We start from the raw sequence: 19,296 nt of genomic DNA on the forward strand, positions 1-19,296 counted from the left end.
GGCCAGAAATATTTTTTAATGAGAGAGTGTGAGTTTGTAAATAAAACAAGTTTAGTAGGAAAATAAACTCCCATTCCTTTATCCTAGTTCTTTTAAGCCTAGTAATTCATTCCAAATGGCTTAGCTGCAGAAAACCAGATGGAGATCAAGGAAGGAAGGGAGGGAAGGCTAGAAGGAGGGTGTTCTTCTATTCCTCCATGCATACACAGCCTGGCACAGGATTATTCCTCCTTTGAAGAACAGAAGGGTAAACACCAGATCCAGCATCAGCCAGGACAGCTAAAGAGAAATACTCCAGCTCCTGTGTCAGTCGAGCCACAAACACACAGCCATTCTGGAATGAGAGAGTGTGGCTAAACAGTGACGCATGCCCCTGTTTTCCCTGCCACATAAACACTTCCCTTTTGCCTCAGACACACGAGGCACAGAAGCTGTTCTGAAGCGTATGTCCCAGATTTATTTGTAGATTATTTAGACTGGTGTTTAAGACTCAGTTCATTAACTGAAGCCAATTAGCCATCAACTAACCCAATGTAAAATATCAATCCTCTCCCCTACACTCACAAGCATGCTAAAATAGAAACTGTCTGGAAGCCCAGTTTAGTGCAAATGATCTCCAGTTCACCTCCACGTTCCCTACAATTCTGTTGTTATTTTTCTCCTCTTCAGCTAACATTAAATGGACACTGGCAGCAGCCTAATGAAGCCCACAGTGGTTCAAATCTATTCACCAGCTCTCACCTGGAATGAGAGCCTGGTTGAGTACATCCCATCTTCTGCCTTTTCACTATAATCACAACTGAGGCATAACAATAAAGCCTGATTACTCCTTTGGTGCTTTCCCTGACTCCCTCCCTTCTTCCTTATTTCTCTCTCATACTCAAAAAAGCTTTGGTCTATTCCCTTGTAATAGCAGATGAGTGACACACCACTTCCAGCTGGGGGGTTAAAGCAGTAATTCCAGGGTGCTGATGAGATTGCAAGGAGTGGCACAGAGCACTCCAGCACACAGGGAACATACTTCAGGCAGGAACTCTATGGTCCTACAGCAACAAGACACTAGAGCTTAAAGGAACACAGTTAGCATTGTAACAAACTGCTACAACCCACTCAGTGCCCTGATGGATCCAGTGCTGTCTGAGTAGTTGCAAACTAACACACAGGCACACACATGCAAAGGAAGGCAAGAGAAGATAACAGAAGATAGACCAGTATAATATAAAGTAATAGAATAAATAAAAGAAGAGGGTGTTCTGCACCTGAACAAAGACATAATCACCCTGGACGATCAGGGAGTTATGGTCAATGTAGCCTGGAAAGGGTTTGCTACGGGTGGCTTCACTGCAGTTCTGCATCTTGCAGGTGATGTATTGGGCATCTGAAAGGAAAAGAACAAAAACAACACACTTGAGATCCTGAGCACAGATTCCTCCTACTGTCATCAACCAGTTTGCCGAGGTGGCAATTTGCTGCCCAGAATCATGTGAAGTGAATTGACACCATCCATCCAACACCACACAAACGTTCTTTCCCCTACATCCTCTGTAAATCCACCCTCAATTACTTTCTTCCTGTAATATCCTTCCTTCTTTACCTGCCTCAACCTCCCATTATTTCTTTCACTCTGCTCTAGACCAGATGTCAGAAATACACATTTTTACCAAGGGAGAACCTTCTATGATGCACCTCTATATTTACTACATCACTTACACTCTGTAGAGTGATTCAGAATTGACTTGGAAAGTATCTCAGACCAATTCCTGTTTAGGAGTTTCACCAAGTCCTCTGCTGACAGCATAGGCAGGTGCACTCTGGCAGACCTGGGCAATCATTCCACACTCTCTTGTAAGTAGAAGTCTTAGCAGTTGCAAATTAAATGGCCTAAATGCAGCCATCCATCTTGCAGCCATGCAAGCCATCACAACCACTGTCACCACGTGGGATGTCCTCACCACCTCTTCTCAAGGTGTTCATCTCATAATCTGTCACCTGAAGAAAAATAATTTTAATTTCTTCATGGGGACAATTTATCCTAGAATACAGGACCAGACTCTCAGTAATCTGTTTGGACTCTTCCAGATTCATTAAAATTTATGCTTTGTTTTATGACAAACCTGATCCACACAAGGAACAATTTTGACTTTTTCACATTAGTACTCAGATGGCAGAAACACTACATTGCATTTAATATTAGAAGTACTCCTAATTTTCCTTGGAGAAACACAACCCCTTGTTTGATATAATTACCACCTTCAGATCAGAGAAACAGCATTTTACACTGAAATAGAACTGGATGGAATTTTCCCATCTTGTATTTAATATTGGTTTTAATTAAAATCTATCATTTACATTTCTTTCCTTGCTTCTAAGGGCTATTGACTTCTTGAAACAGTCATGCAGGATAACAAACCTTCGGGAAAGCTCAATGAGGGATGATTTTTCTCCAGCATTTGCGGGGTTCTTGGAATATTGAAAGCGCTAAGTATTATTAGTCACTGCCGTTTATAACATTTTATGCCTTAGCAGCTCACTGCAAAACATTAAAGAACACAGCCTCGGCAGCATGATCGAAATGTACTTCCCTTCAGAGGAACATGATTTTTTCCACATTAGCCACGAGAGGGCAGGGAACGACATAATTCCCAGCCTGCTCATTCCAGTGAGCTCAGCAAAGTTCCCTCTCAGAGCTGTTCAGCCCTCTGCTCCCCCTTGCTCCCCTCTGCTCGTCCCTGTCCCTCTCTGCTCCTCTCTGCTCGTCCCTGTTCCTCCCTGCTCCTCCCTGCTCCTCCCTGCTCCTCCCTGCTCTCCTCTGCTCCTCTCTGCTCCCCTCTGCTCCCCTCTGCTCCTCCCTGCTCCTCCCTGCTCCCCCCTGCTCCCCTCTTCTCCCCTCTTCTCCCCTCTTCTCCTCCCTGCTCCTGTCTGCTCCCCTCTGCTCCTCTGCACCCAGGAGGGGACAGGGGGCCACAGTCTCCCCCACCCAACAGGGCTGAGGGGTGCAGCATGTCCCCTCCTTGTCCTGAGAGTGCTGAAAGGCCACAATAAGGTCTGGGAGCCTCCTCTTGTCCAGGCTGAGCAAGCCCAGCTGTGTCAGCCTCCACAGGGACCCGTGTTTCAGCCCTGTGCTCATCCTTTGGCCTCCTCTGCACTTGCTGCACCAGGTCCACAGCTTTCCTGTGCTGAGAGTTCCAGAGCTGGACACAGAGCTCCAGGAGGAGTCTCTCACTGTGTCACAACAAAGTTCCTGAGTGAAACGTGTACCAATCCTGAGCTTCAGCGAAGCAGCCTCAGTTGAAATGGTCCTATTGCCACCTGAGCTGCTGGAAAGACTGGGGGATGAAGGAATCTCCTCCACAAGAGATTTCCAAGAGCAGACTGACATCCATTAGAGGAGACTGAGGTTCTTTGGATCCTGCTTTAATGGAGGAATGGGGACTATCCCTATTTCTGCTGTGATCACAGGAGTCTGTGCAGCTGTGATTGCATCATTGATGAAGATTTATTAAGGCAATTCCCATGAACTTTTACAGTGCAATTCTCCATGGCTTCAATTCTAAAATGCCAGTAATAACTACAAAAGGGCAGAGTGCTGAAATTGCTTAAGCTAATCTCCCAAACAGCCAAACACTGAGATGTGCACAACAAGAAAAGCTCCTTTTGCTACAGGAGACAGAAGTAAGGAAAAGCAGGCTTCTTGCAGTGCCTAGTTCTCACTATTTTCCTAGGGGAAGATTTTCTGTGTTCACATTAACTCAAGGATTTTTTCCATTTCATTCTTCCAGACATTTTATGTGACTCCATTGGCAGAGTTTTGTAATTTAGCATTAATTAATGTCAATTAATGTATTCAGTTGCTAAGTTCTGGAATTAATTTCATTAGTTTTCCTGCACAGATGTTTTCCCTGCCATAGGTAATTAGGACATTATGCTTTTCATTTCCAGAACCCTCACCTCCAACAACAGCTGCTGTTTTTAATATACAACAACAAAGTCACACTGTGCCTGGAGAGAAGAACATAGCAACTCCCAGCTCTTACACCCCCAGACACTTTCATTTTTGACAGGTTTAGAAACCCAGAGTAGGAATCTTCTCAGGGAATGGCAGCTATTTCTAAAGAGGAAGCAAGAAAAGTCACAGAACACAAGAACAGAGACATCTTGTAAGGGAAACCTCTGACAAAATTAATCTGTTTCAGAGGTGAAAGAAAATTGCAAAATCTAACAGAAAAAGTTAAGAGCCAGGGGGACCCTGTGCCATGAAATATTTTAGTCTTTTACATTTAGCTTGAGCTCCATGCTCATATGTTCTCATTGCAAATGGATCCAACGTCTCCCAGAGACATTTCTTGGCTCAGCTGGTGGAGAAGGAAGGTTATTGGTGGTTACTGAAGGCTGGTTGGCCTCTGCAAAAGTAAACAGGAAAGTTTTAAATCCCTTCCTAAAGCAGTGAGATTTTCTTCAGGATACTTTGTTGACAAGTGCTTTTCTGGATTAAATATCAAACCCTAATATCCACTGCTTCCTAGCATAAGCTCGCATGTATATCTTCTCAAAATCTTATCTGATCACAGGGAGCGTCAGAGAAAATGGTCATTCTGCAAATGTATAATTTATATTTTTCCTGTCTTTAGTTCATGGCTTTTTTCCTCTGTCAATAAACCCAGTGTGGACAAATCAGGAGTTTTATACAATGTAGTCAATGATCTCCTTCTCTCACAGATTTTCTGTGGAGCATCCCAGTTCATTACTGAGCAGGTTAGACATTAGGGACAGTTTCTGCTTTTGAAGCATGACTGGCACCCTGTACCTAATGACCCATAAGAACATGGCAGTGACATATGGCACTGAAAGACCCAGGCCTGCAACCCCTCTCCCCCTAATAACACAAGTCTAGGGTGCCTCAGCAGTGCAGGTACATCTTCAGCATTCACAACTCCTATGGCAATCAATTCCACAGTTTAATTAAATCTTCTCCCATGCTTTAATCTTTTTTTGAGAAGCACACAAAATGACTGTTCTTTATCCATTTCCATCTGGTCTGAATGTTGATTTGTGAAACATGGGAATATGCTCACAACTCTCCAGGTCTCAGCAACTGCAGAGCAATTAACCAGTAATGAAGATCAGTGAAATGAAACCATCCCATTTACTAACCACTCACAAATCTGGTTTTATCCTGCTGCTAGTCTTTCTTCATTGCATGTCAGCATCAGAAATCTTTCCTTACATAGGGATGTACATCCTCTGACATTTCTGGCATAAAGCTATAATGAGAGAAACTAACAGATGTCATTCTCCAGGACAAACACTAATCATGATCAGGAAAACACACTAATCACAATCAGAAAAAAAAAATAAATCACTGCACAGGTTTAGGGCACTACGGGAATTAATTCAGCACTGTAGCTATGTTAGGAAAAGACTGCCAGGCTAGGCTGCCTACTCATTTTTTCCACAACAGTGGTTATTTTATTCTTTCCAGCAATTTTCTGTGAAAACAGAAATTAAAGTACTAGTGCAACTTTTTGATTCAGGCACTATTGGCCAGATGCTGAGTCCCTGTGGATCAGCAAGCAGAACATGTCTGCTGGCCCCAGGTGAGACTTTGGTCTTACCTGAATCACAGCAGCACCTAAATTACCTTTCAGTAGGAAAAACTGCTATGTAAATCAGGACAGCGGAAGAAAAGCAAAGGAAACAAAACTACTTTTTAAATAACAGGAGCTCTCTAAATTTTTTGCCAGCACATTAGAAAACCCCTTAGCTTCTTTCATCCACACTTAAAAAAAATAAATTAAAAACTTTACTCTAAATAAATTGTTGTCTTATCTACAAAAGCAAATGCATGGCTCATAAATGTAATAGTTGTTTTACTCTCTATAGAAACTGTCATTTAGAAATGCTCTGAGTCAGTTTTGCCATTCTCTGGATGGCCAGCAGGTACCCAGTTTGTCCAAATGCCTTGTAGGAATCCATCTTTCTAATTTGCACCAGCAGTCTGGATTCCTCAGTAGGCACCACCTGAATAAAAATTATCTCCCATTTAATTAGCTTTGAATGAATCAGGCCTCACTGGGATCACCCTACCAAGCTCAAATCAGATAAGTCTGTTAATTTTAGGATCTTGTGTATTCTTCATAAACCTGAAGCTCACATGTCATTAAGTTTATATCTTCTGAAAGCACTTCAAGATGCTTTTGAGCAAACCTGGATTTAACTTCCACCATCATGCTGTCTGCTGGCTGTGGTGGTGAATGTAACAGAAGAAGCTTATCATGTGATTAAGAACCGTAGGGGATTAATTGTCTTACTGGGGTCTTGCCCTGAAGCCAGACCAAAAAATAAAATAAAATAAAAAAAAAACCCCAAAAAAATCACAATTCCTGCTGACTTTGCTGGCTTCCCTTTGATCCTTCTCCAAAATCAGAGCGAAACACCAGGGACACCCAAGAGTACAAATGGAAATGTGAGATAACATTCATATGAACTTCTTCCAACCAGGAAAATCAGTTTTACCACATGCTCTCAAGCCCCACATTGATTTGGATTGGGCCTGAAGCCTTTGAAAAATAAACAAAAGCATGACATTCCACAAGATGAAAATTTGCATGCTCTCCAAAACTTACACAACAGGATGAAAAACATAAGTGGCAGCAATTAGCCCTGCAAATCTGTCTCCACCAACAGAACTAAACTGAGCAGGCTGCACTCAGCTTGCTCATCACTACCTGCACCCTAGTTTGATGAGACACAGTGTGCTCAGGAGGAGTCCACATTTTTTCTGGATAACAAAGGGAAAAAAAAATAAATTAAGAAGTAGGGAGAACGTGCACTCAGGAACATCTCTAGCCAGATCCTCAGCAGTTGTAAATCAATGCCACTGAAGTTATAGTGATTTATGCCTGCTGAGAGACTCTTGTTTTGGTCCTTGCAAACCTTTTACATTATGTACATAAGCACAATAAATTAAGTGCACAGACAGACCATAATCAGAGAGCAGAGATAGAGAGTTACTGGTGTTCTAGCAAGGAGAGCCCAGCACTAAGGGTGTTGCTCACAGATGTTCTCAAACAATTCAGTCAGGGAGAGCCTGTACCTGGCTGACATTTCAACTTCTTCTCACCTAAAGCCACAGTTGCACTACTCAGCTTCTGCTGGAAAAGATACCAGCACAAAAATGAGGGTTTTTTCCTTATCTATACTCAGTTTAGCAAATTTTTGCTTAGCCCTTATAATTCCGCTTCAGGATCTTTTATTTTATTGTACAGATTAAGTAGTTGTTTACACACTACTCCCCTTTCTTTCCTTTTTCTCTCTGCCTTGTTTTGGCAAATCCACCTTCTCAAATTTAATCCCTTTATTGAAATTTTACACTTGGTTAACTCTCAAAAGAGATATTCCAAACAACGTATAAATAAATAAATGCAAGAACATGTAAAAAACCACCATAAAAATCCAATAAAAATTATTTGCAGATTACCCTGAGTCTGGAATAAAGTATTTTTCTCACTTCAGCACAGTTCACTCCATTACCCCACTGGCAGAAACACAACTGCTCCATTCCAGAGGTAAAGGTTTGTTCATCCATTGGAGGGTGATGATCACTTTGTGCAGGAAAAGGAGACTGATTTGGTTCTTGGCAGAAAGCTCTAGTAGCCAAGAGACCTGTACAAACCGAGTTGCTCATGGTAACTACAGTAATGGACCATGTGCACACTCTCTGCCTGTCTTGGCCCTAAAAACCTGGGACCTGCAGTGCTTCCAAACACCTGGCAAAAAATGCTGTGATATGTTCCAAGGTTACTGCTTCCAGCTACCCACCAGAGTCCTCTAGGCAGAGACCAACATTCCTTGGAACATGGGGCAAAACAGAGCACACACTGAAAATCCAACATATTTTCTTATATTGACAGCGAGGTGAGCCCTGATTCATTATGAGAAGTTTTATCCAAATGATTTGCAGCAGTCACCACTGATATATTTATATTTTTAGTTCTGACACTGAATAAAATGAAAAAACTTTAGTTGTGCTGCCTCACAACTAAGCCAATATAAGCGTGCATAATCTGTTAGTGGTGTTGAGTCGATGAGCAATAATTTGTTATTCCCCAATATATTCTTTTCACTAATATGTCTGACTCCTCAGTGAAGCCAGTTTCATCTACCTGTTTTCTAGTTCCCACTTTAAGAACTATAATGAAGCTTACTAATTTGTTAGGAACTGAAGAAGTGCTTCTCACAAATGTGCTGTGGCTGTGCAAAATGTTCTTATTTCAGCCTATGAACACAAACAAGAATTTTCAGGGCATTTGGAGCATGGTACTTTCTCTGATCACTGTGAGCTGGATATCCCTCAAATGCATCACCAGAATACAGCTCCTTTAACATCACTTGTAGAGATTCATCTCAATGGCCTCAAGTTTTAATGACTTCTAACAGCAGTATTTTGTGCTGAAATAGACACTCTCCTGTTAGAATATTTCCTTTTAGCATGTCCCAAGAAATAGAAAGCCTCATGTTCCCAGCCTTGGTGCCACATCAGGTAAGTGAAATTGAGAGGAGAAATAATATTCATAGATCACAAATTATAAGAAATAGAGATAATATGTTCTTTCACTGTCACTAATCCTGCGTACCTTGAAATGAAAAGACCTTTAAAAATTTATGGTTTCTATCGCAACTGTTTCTTTTTGAAATTCATCTTCAAAAAAAATTCTCTTTCAAGCTAAATTTCTCTAAGTTAAAAACCAGATTACCTTACAATTAACTTTTCAGATATTTTTTAAATTTCCAATGACAAAATGCACATTTTAAGTAGCACCACTGCATTTGAGGGTACAATTCAAGGGAGAACTTTATCCATTTAAAAAAGAATTAATTGAAGGCATCATTAATACTTCTGGTACTGCAAATGGTAAAAACCTCCATGCAGGAATAAAGCATTCCTGAGGAATAAATTCCTCAGCTGTTTATTGAGGAAACAATATGGAATTAAAATTACTAGATCTCTGGAAACTGGGATTTCAGTGTGATGCCTGCCTGAGGCAATCCAGTGTTGTGGAAAAGAAATCCATGGAGAAAGATCTGCAAAGGCAGTGGAGCTCAAAGATAAACCTTGAGAAAGCCTGGATGGGAGGAGAGAAGGCCAGCGGGTGGCTGAGGGTGCCTGAGAGAATTTACAGCCAATTAGGAGAATATTTTGGAGTTGCAGGTAAAGGAGGCTCCTGGAATAGAAAAAAACACCACCTCAAGAGGCAAAGCAGGGAGGGAAAGGAGCTGGTGAAAGTGAAGGACAACAACAGGACATGCAGTAACAGTGAAGAATGCACTCAGACTGGTCATTAAAAGGTTTCTAATTAGGTGTTTTCAAAGGTGGTACCTAAGGCAGAGTATCCCTGGTCTGCTAAAACCATAAAGCTATAGACACAGTGATGTTATGTACTGTGTGAACAAACAGCAGCTAGGCTTCATGACCCAGAAACTTCTCTTCAGTGTCATGTTGCCATCAACAAAAATCATGTAAGAAGAAATGAAAGTGTTGTGTGTAGTAACTCAAGTTACTGCTGGTCTACTCTTCCTTACCATGTCCTCAGTTCTTTCACAGCCTGGTTAACCCAACTTTTTGCCTTGCTGGAAAGGCTTCTCTTCTGACAGAACTAATTTGGAGCAGCCAAACTCCTCATACTAAATGAGTGCATCACTAAAAGAAGTGAGATTTCTGCTGGGGTACTGTATGGTTGCAAGAGTATGAGGAGAGCCCGGTTCACCCCAATATTTGGGAGGTGATGTACTTACGACCATCCACTGTCCTTGCCTCCAGGTGCACGAGGTCAGCCTCTCTTCCATTCCCCATCATGGACCTGTGAAACACAGATTGAGACAAGGGCATTAAAAAAAACTTATACCACAAATGGCTGAGATACTGCTTTCAAAGGAGATCCTGTTTAACTGGAGATAAACTCATACTCACAAATAAGAGCTCATAATTTTGAAAGAATTTTGGAGTTTTCCCTAAAATGAACTAGACTATTTTAAAGAAATTCTACCATTTTATCTAATGAATGTCATTGTACTTACGAGTTCTTTGTTTCTCACCCCTTCACTTCTTTCCACCTGGAGCCCTGTTCTGTTCTTGTTGGCACATGAAATTTTGATATTTCTCCTGGTTTGGTCAGAAGGATGCCTTTTAGCTCACAGTAGAATACAGAAGACTTTAATTGATGAGATAATAGTATTTGCCAGCATACTAATTATAGCTGTTCCTTTATATTGGACGTTTTATGCACATTTGCTTAATTGACACTCTTAATGATCAATGTTCCCTCATTAATTAAGAAGTTTTAAAAACTCATTTTATCCTGAGACATTTTATCACTTCTGATCTAATAAAAACAGTATTCCATTAATAAAAGAAGTGTCACATTGAAAATGACTGTTTGTTCCCTCTGAATTAGCAAGTAACAAAGTAAAGGCATTGAGCACTGCAAATAAGGAGTTTAGGGAATTAAACTTTGCTTCCATTGTTGAGGGTCTCCTGGACTGGCACTGGTGGCCTCCTCAGTTCCCTGGAAGAGTCCAAATGTCCAGTGGTTTGATGGACAGACTGACTGATGGGAGTACTGACTGCTCCATGTGGCAATCCCACTGTACAGCTGCCTCTGCAGCACCTCTGACAAGAGCCTTGTTCCTATCATCCAAATCCCAATCCCAATTGAATCTTTTAATTTAAAAGATTAAAGAGAAGGGTTAAACAACCCGTTTCTGGTTAGCTGGCTGACCTCCTAGTTAATAGAAGCATGAGGGAAGACACACATTCATTTCCAGTGATAGACAAATTAGATGTTCTCTTCAAACCCTCATTATTTTTCAGGAAATCAGAAGAGATATTCAAACAGTGATTTAGACCTTAATTCAGTTCCCACTGACTGCAATCAGAGGCACCTCCAGTGCTTAATCATCATGTGCATTAACTAATAACTATTATAAAAATGTTAACAGTAACAAGACTGTGTCCTGATTAATCCTTACCTTTGCTTGACAAAATATACAGCAACTCACTAGCTAGAAAAGGTTTTGTTCCTCTTTGCTGGGGACTGCAGTTCAGAAAATACTCCGAGCCAGCATTGCTTTTACCTCTTCTCCATTTTTAATAAAGTTTATGGCAAGGTGTTATTACCCTAAACATTCAACTTCCACTTAAAATCTCTGTTTCCTGGTAATTGACACCCAGTGAGGGGGGAGGAAGCACATTCCTAGGGCATTTTTATTATGCCTGCTACAATCAGCAGATATAGGGCCAAAATTCTGTGCCTGCTCATTAGAATTCAGCTCAAGATAGACAGATGCCAGTGACAAACAGCTCTAAAAAACTGCAGAAGGACAAAGCTAGCATATATCCTCTTTATTCTTGTTTATTTAAATGGACTTTAAATACTGGAACTGGAATATTGGAATAGTCCACCTGGAACTGGGCTATTGCAGAAGACACAGTACAGCTTTGTCAGCCCATTCCTGACCTCACACACCTCCATGGGGATGTGAACTCTCCAAAGAAACAAGGAACAGATTGCACAAATTTGAGTATTTGTGTCTCTCAACAATGGTGCTCATCCAGCAAAGCATGTGAGTCTACACTCAGGTGTTTTGTGAATTTCCTCCTCACAGTGCTGTTCTGACCCCAAGAGAAACATCTTTTGCATCTCCTCAGGCAAAGACAGACAATTTTATGAGCCAGAATTTACATCAAACTCCTGGGTGCCGTAAGAGGAGCATACAAAGATCTGGACCCCTCAAGCCCTGAAAGCAGTCACCTGCATATTGCTCAGTCTCACACCACAGCAGGCAGCACTGGGACTGTAGGAGCTTCAGTTCCAGGTACAATTAAACCATCAATCGTCCCAAGGGGGTACAGAACAAGGACAGCTGAAACACAGCTGGTGATAAACCTCCAGGACTTCCTTTCTTTTGATGTCTCCCTACCACTGTGACTTTGAAATGTGATGACAAAGATGAAAACTAAGGTCCAGAGGAGGAAATTCCTAAAGTCAAACAGGACATCTGAGGTATAGTCAAGAGCCATATCCATGACTTCCTATCTGCCAGATCTTTCTCCCTACCTTAGAAAATGCACATTTCATTGCTTTGATATATAATAGGTTTAATTTATTTGTGACAGCACAAGGTCATGCCCATAATATTAAATGCCAACATAAAAAATCAGTTGTAAAGAACAGGCAAAATACAAATACACATCTGCTCAAATCAATATTAACTGTACAGAGCTGCCATCCAGAAACATATCACTTCCATCTGGATTCTGCTGAGACCTTACTGACCAGCATTCTTGTAATGTCACATTTTTTTGGATCACGCTGCCTTGTTCCATGATAGCCCTAGGATATTTCTTTATACAACTCTCCAGACCACCTGAAGAGTATTACATAAAGTAATACTCATCTTACCCAGTTATACATCACAGATTTTTAACTCTGAACTAATCACACTCAACTCTCCTTGCAGGCAGAGAGATGAGACAGGCAGTTTTGCACTGTGGATCAGCTGAAGAGCGTTAGATGCAACTTTATGAGAAGAATTTATCCTAGAAAGGCCTGTTTCTCTCCACTGAATTTAACATGCCACTACAGATACCCACATGTGGGTCCCACAGCAGGAAACACAACAGACCTGAATTATTTACTACCTAGTTTTAAAAGCAGAAATTACAGATGAGGTATGGATTGCAATTAAAGGTATACCTGAATGTCCTGAGCAGTCCTCTTTCTGAGAAATGTTTTATACAGCTTAATCAGCCTTACTACTTACTCTAGGACATATAAAAGCCTAGGAGACATTCAGAAATGCAATATTGACCACTGTGAGCATATACATGAGATAAATATTGTGCTGTGGGTTGTAGTGCCCCTGAAAACATGCTCTCTCTAGGAAGACAGACATATCCTTTTACATTCATAGGACAATCTGTTCCTAAAGCATCTACTAGAAAAAAAGGTGTTAGGAACTGTAGGATATATATTAGAATTCTTGATTTTTTAGTATGTCATCCAAATGAATCACAACACTAGCAAGCATCCAGCTATTCTATTAGTGGGTTTTCTTGTCTTTTTCATTTGGCTGGGGAAAAAAAACCCTCATTATTCTTAGAAGCTGAGAAAGTCAATGTACTTCTACTCTCTTCTGAGTATTATTAAGTTTTGAACAACAGTATGAACAAGAATAAATACCTGATTACAAAGAAATTCCATTCCTGACCAGACTGGAAGGTTCTTGGATCAAAGCCAGAATGATCAAGAAGAACAAGCTTCACATGTGGAAGAAGGAAACTACATGCTGTAGTACCAAATAGCAAATAATAAATACCAAATTATTACAATACCAAAGCCTCCAACTCACTGTTTCTAACTTAATACAGGTGCCCACTGTGCTTCATTACCTTTTGTTCACATGGTCAGTGCAACATGGGCAATGCAATGCAAAGGCAGACAAGGAAAGTGCTGTGTGTTCAGCAGCTGATGGACCAAGCACCCTACAAAGAACAGGGGTACAGATAAACAACATTCTGGGACTCACTCAGCCACTGATTTCTCCCAGAAATCTCTCTAAAAATAAATAGTCCCAAATTTGCCATTCCCTATTCTGAGCAACTTCTGTTTGCTATGCTAGCAGTGCTTTCTTCTCATATTTCTCAAATCCATTCTTCCCTTTCAGCATCTGCTCTCAAAGACCAAACACTCATATATCCACAAGCTTTTCTTCTTGCCTCAGTCTATGTTTTCACTTTGTGGTAAAATGCCAGCATATCCTTTGTCCATCCCTTTAATCTCAGGCTTTCTGTAATACTCCCAGAAATTTCAGGACACCAGGGATATCCTTGCAATGCTTTCTGTTGAATGGTGCCTATTGTATTTTTGTGATTAACTTTTAGTGTTTTGTTGGTATAATTGTCTGGTTGTTTTGAAAAAAGAAAAAGGAAAAGAAAAAGAGAAAAAGTCTTTTGGGAAAAGGAGGATTTAGGAAAGCCAAAGGGAGTGCAAGGCAGTGACCCCACTGCCTTTACACTGAAGATGCTTACATTTTGAAAAATTTAGGACCCCCATGGTCTTATTACCAAGTTGCTTCCTAAAATTTTAATCACTATCAAGCCAGCTAAGTAGTTATCTGCACTTGAGAGCCTCACAAATCGATACCACTGGCTGCAGCACAGTAATTGCTCTGAATACAGATTCTACATCCACTGTGAGAAGCAGCACAGGGAAAAGACCCCAAATCATCCCCTGGTTTCGAAGTAGGCTGAACTAAACAAAAGCAGCCTGGCACTGCCCATTGCACAGTAAATGCTAGCTGGCATATTTCTGTAGTGACCAACCCCTTGCAATCTTCTCTGTCTGAAACATTTCTAAAACCTTGGCTTCCTTGGCCTGTCAGCTCCTCTGAGCCAAGAAAATTCAATAGAGACCCTGTTATCCTGGGGTTTCCACCTCTTCTATCTTTTTTCACTTCTAGGGACAAAAGCAATTGTTTATGGATGCTGGGAACTGATGAGGCTTGCAAGGCAGTCAGACCACTCAGAACTGCAAAAAGGCATCATTGTGAAGAAAGCAAAAGCTTCTATTGCTGCACCTAATTTCAAACTACCATTTTTTCATAAACAATGAACTCGAAACACCAGACAATAAGGGCTGCATCTCAAGGACTTGTGCATTCTGAAAAGTAGCTCTGAGTGCCCCTGGTTTTGGATGCTTGACTTCAGACACAGACACACTGTATCTGGAACTATATGCACAAGAAACTTGATGGCAATCTTTTCATATGTATTTCTAGTATCATACATGCTCTCAGCAGCCAAGATCAAACGTCTTTTGAGACAGGCAGTAGAAGACATTGTTATTTCACAGAATCCTCAATGCAAATGGCCCAGAATGCCAAATGCTACCATGCCCTTTTCACAGACAGAAGCAGTGTGACTGTCCCTCATTCTTTATATAGACATAGAGGCCTTATGCAGCTTTCCCATGTCTCAACAGCAGAATTAGGACTCCTGTGACCATACCTCACCTGCCCTGGGGGTAAACAGGTACCATTTGTTCATGCAGCAAAGGCTGGCAGACAAATGACTTAACAGCATGTCTCTGTTAGGGTGGATGGAAGGAGATCCACACAATTCTAGCCATTTTGAGATTATCAGTGCTGAGTGGGAGCAGCTCAGATGTGGCTGCAGTGCCGTGCCAAACAGGAAAGTAACACATTGCTTGGAAAATCCAGTTTGACTACACAGCATGAAAAATGCTCATGTGTCTCAGCTGCCTTCTGCAGATGACTTTGTTCTTTACAAGCTATACATTTAAGATGCCTCCTGACCCTCAGCATTCCTTCTTCCTAGTCCCAATTTGAGCAAATCCCCATCTCCACATTCACTGAATTACACAGAAAGACTAGCTGCAACAGTCATGTGGAAGAGGGAATGTACTCCTAGAGATCCTTATGCCAAAGTTGTCCTATGAGCATAAATATTCTAACAAGCTTTATCCTGTCACAATAAAGCTATAAAGTTGCTTTGTTCAGCACATGATAATGGCTTTGTAATTCAATTATTGGTAGAATTTGCCTTTAGGGATTTATCTTCCTTTAGCCTCAGCACTCATGCGAATCCCTTATCGTAAATCTTGCCACTGCAAAACCAGCTCCTCCACTGCCTCTGGACATATCCTGTCATATTAAAAAATTGACACCTTCCTCCAGCTTAGTGAATGGCAGGTTTTTGGTTTTAAGGTACAGAATGAAAACAACAACAACAGTGGATGCTGTCCTCAACCACAGCATCGTGTTGTCCTCAGCAGCATCAATTCTTTGGTCTTTGATGTTTCTGTAACACTGAATTCTAATTGCCATTCATAAAAATAGTAACATGTAGCACTGAACAGGGAGCTTTTTGTCCAAAGATACAAAAGTACTTGACAATCAACCTTTAAGTAACCTTCCCTGCATGGTACTGATTTGTTCAGGACCTATGGAAAAGTACAAGACAAACAGACCAAGTCAGAAATAGGGGCTGAGGAAAATTTTTGTTCTCAGCTTTATAGATAAACTTCACTGATTAGTCAAGAGCACAGAGGCCTCATTGATTTAACCAAGATCACACAGTTGCTATGTGGCAGAGACAAAAATAGAGCCTGAGAGTCCTCCAGGCTCCTTTTTCTTTTACTACTATATTGACTCCATGAGGACTTTGCAGATACTCTCTGTTTCTTTTTTTGCTTGCAGAGGTCAGTGAATCTGCCCCAGGGAGCTTAGTGTGAGAGGCAATTCTTGTGGTGTCTTTACTTCAGTCCCTATTATGTGAAATTTCACAGATTTTACTATTCCTGAAGCATATTTTAAAGACTGCTTTCTAGCTTTAACATCTTCAAACCACATCCTCCTGATATGTTTTAGAAACACAGACAGATTCCAGATAGGCATAAATCATCATTTTGTTTCTTTATATCTGGCTAATAAATCTCCCCTGACCATAATTTAATTAGTTTTTCCCTGCTACATCTCTGCACTGTTCTTTCCCACACTGTCCAACCACATGAGACAGTTTGGTGCAATTCAACTGGCAGCCACTGGACCAAAACCATTCTATGGTTTGCTTTACTCAGTTCTTCTTTAGAACTGATAGAAAACAGCAGTGCTGTGAGTAAAGCCCAGCTTCTCCTAATTGTGCCACCTCCCAGCACTGACCCAGAAAAGCAGGTGGCTGTTGCTGCTAGCACTGAAATAGGTGGGCAGGTAACTGGGGGTACTGATGTGACTTGCAGGCCATGGGGAGTCACTTTTACTCTCACCATCCCACCACTTTTTAGGGCCCTAGTGCATAATCACCCACACCTTTCCACACTCTGCTGTCTACACACCCCACAGCTTTGGGGGCAGCAGCAAAGGAAGCCTTCTCCCCTGCTGCTGTAACACCACAGCTCTCCATGGGAAGCTCCAGAGAGGAAATTCAGCTGAAACTCTGAAATAGAAGGATGCAAATTCTCAGGAGGTAGCTGTCTATTGCTGGCAACACAGAGTGGGCGGAATGTCTTAAAACTAGGATCTAAACTAAGTGGATAAAATTCAGTTAACCAGGACTAGATCCTGATTTTAAGATAGCACTTCAATCTTAAATCTCTTTTTCATATATTACAGGAAACTTAAAACATCAAGCTGGCTTGAAGAGAAAGAAAGAAGGAGGAAAGCATGCCCTAGTTATAACCTCTGAGCTCCCTCCTTAATGTCAAGAACCAAATCTACCTGATTTACAGCTTCTCTGCTGGTACAGTCTAATAGGATCACAATTTCTTACTGTGTTAAGACCTGTTGCATCTTGTAGTGCTGTGGCCCAGTCAGGCAGCTCTGGAGGAGGCCAGCAAGTCATTTAGAGCAGGAGAGGAAAGTCAGCTCTGGTAACACAGTGTGCTGCTCATTAAACATGCAAGAGAACAGCCGGGCAACCTTCCTGACAGAGATCTAGACAAATGCACAGGTGACTTACCTGTGCACTGCTTCACCTTCCCAAGGTCTGTCCTTTATGGGTGCACACAGAGAAATCAGCTGCTGAGACCAATGCCTGCTGGAGACTGACAGTTCCAGGGTCCTGCACAGCACTGCAGGCTCCTGCTACTGACGGGCCCCCAAATGGAGATTTTGAACACGGTGAATGGATGCCTGCCTACTTCTGCAGAACTGTAACGAGGGAAAGGGGATGATGTAGAAAATCTGAAGCTCATGGGAGTCTGTACTCGTTTATAAAGTATCTCTGGATGATTTTTAAAGAAATATCTGCTGAATTGGGAAAACTGAAACACACCAACCCATGCATCAATCAGACTGGGGTTTCTTGGTCCCAAAAGGCTTAATCAGATGAATATTTGCTTCATTCACATCTGCTGAAAACTGTCATGGGTTTCTCTGGCATGTACCCATAACCACTATATTTAAGCTATGAAAAAACATTTTAAATTAAATTGCTTCCCTTCAGTTCACTGAATAAAGCTTGTGTGTTAGATCAAGTAGGTGATTATCTGGACAGGCTGTCACAATGCACTTTGATTGGCATCTTTCCCATCAGCTTCCAGCAGTTGTCCTGCAGTGATTAAAAGGTCTTGTTCAGCCATACACAGCATCATTTGTAAACAGCCCAGGCACTGAGGCATTTAAACTGCCTCAGCCCACCTGGGTGGGCGTGCAAATCTCACCAAGACAAGAACTGACAGAAACACGGGGACAGTGCACCCAGCTTGCTACAAGTGCTTGAATATAATGAAGTTTTTAACAGGACTTTGACACCTCATCCCCTTGATTTTCAGCTCTTTCAGCTGCTCCAGTGAACACAGTCAGAGCTTTTAAAATACAATCTCCAACCTCCTCTGAAAAAGAAAATACATATACTCTATAATTATACTGTGAAGATTAACTTTCTTTGCTACTACTCATAAATTAAACACAAATATAGCCCTATGTACTCATCTGTCCTCCCAGCTGCTTACAGGCTTTTCTCCCCTTCGGTGTGTGTGCATATTTTTGTATCATTTGATGGGAAAAGTTGGTTGGATTACTCTTTTACATTTGCCTCCATTTTCCTCTCCTGCTCATACTCAGAAGAACATAAGACTGAGTGGAGACCTAGCAACATCTCTTAGCAAACTGACATGTTTCCTTTCATTTCTTCAGGGAATGATTAACATCATGGACATGTGATGCTACTGGAAATCATAAATGGTGTGGGTTGGAGTGGATGGTAAAGATCATCCAGCTCCCATTCTCCTGCCACAGGCAGAGACACCTTCCACAAATCAGGTTGTTCAAAGCCCCGTCCAACTTGGCCTTCAACACTTTCAACTTCCACAGCTTCTCTGGGTAACCTGTGCCAATGTCCCACCCCCCCAAAAGTAAAGAATTTCCTCCCAATATCTAATCTAGACGTGCCCCTTTACAGCTTGAAGCCATTACCCCTTGTCTTATCTCTCCAAGCCCTTGGCTAAAGACCCTCTCCAGCTCTCTTGGAACCCTTTTCAGGCACTGGAAAGTGCTCTTAGGTCTCCCCAGAGCCTTCTCTTCTCCAGACTGAACATCCCCAGGTCTCTCAGCCTCACAGGAGAGGTGCTCCAGCCCTCTTGTTATTACATCCTTCTGGTCTTCTTGAAGTATGGAGTGCTATTACCCTGGTATTTCTCCTACTCTCTTGTCTGGGTGCAACACTCAAGTGAAAAAATAAAATCAATACCTCTGATAGAGATAATGATTGTAACTTGATGA

At 41.5% G+C, this 19,296-nt stretch overlaps 1 protein-coding gene across 2 annotated transcripts in view; it reads right to left on the minus strand.

Annotated features, from left to right (window-relative positions):
- Window positions 1-19,296, minus strand: part of LOC107206988 (VPS10 domain-containing receptor SorCS1) — a 261,910-nt gene that overhangs the window by 68,629 nt on the left and 173,985 nt on the right. For both annotated transcript variants that reach the window (XM_015633576.2, XM_033515613.1), the window contains exons 6-7: window positions 9,793-9,857; window positions 1,260-1,378 (exon numbers count right to left, since the gene is read on the minus strand). In XM_015633576.2, the coding sequence (XP_015489062.1) occupies window positions 1,260-1,378; window positions 9,793-9,857 (184 nt within the window). The remainder of the gene's footprint in view (window positions 1-1,259; window positions 1,379-9,792; window positions 9,858-19,296) is intronic.

This window comes from Parus major, chromosome 6 (genome assembly GCF_001522545.3).
Source record: "Parus major isolate Abel chromosome 6, Parus_major1.1, whole genome shotgun sequence".
NCBI lineage: Eukaryota > Metazoa > Chordata > Aves > Passeriformes > Paridae > Parus > Parus major.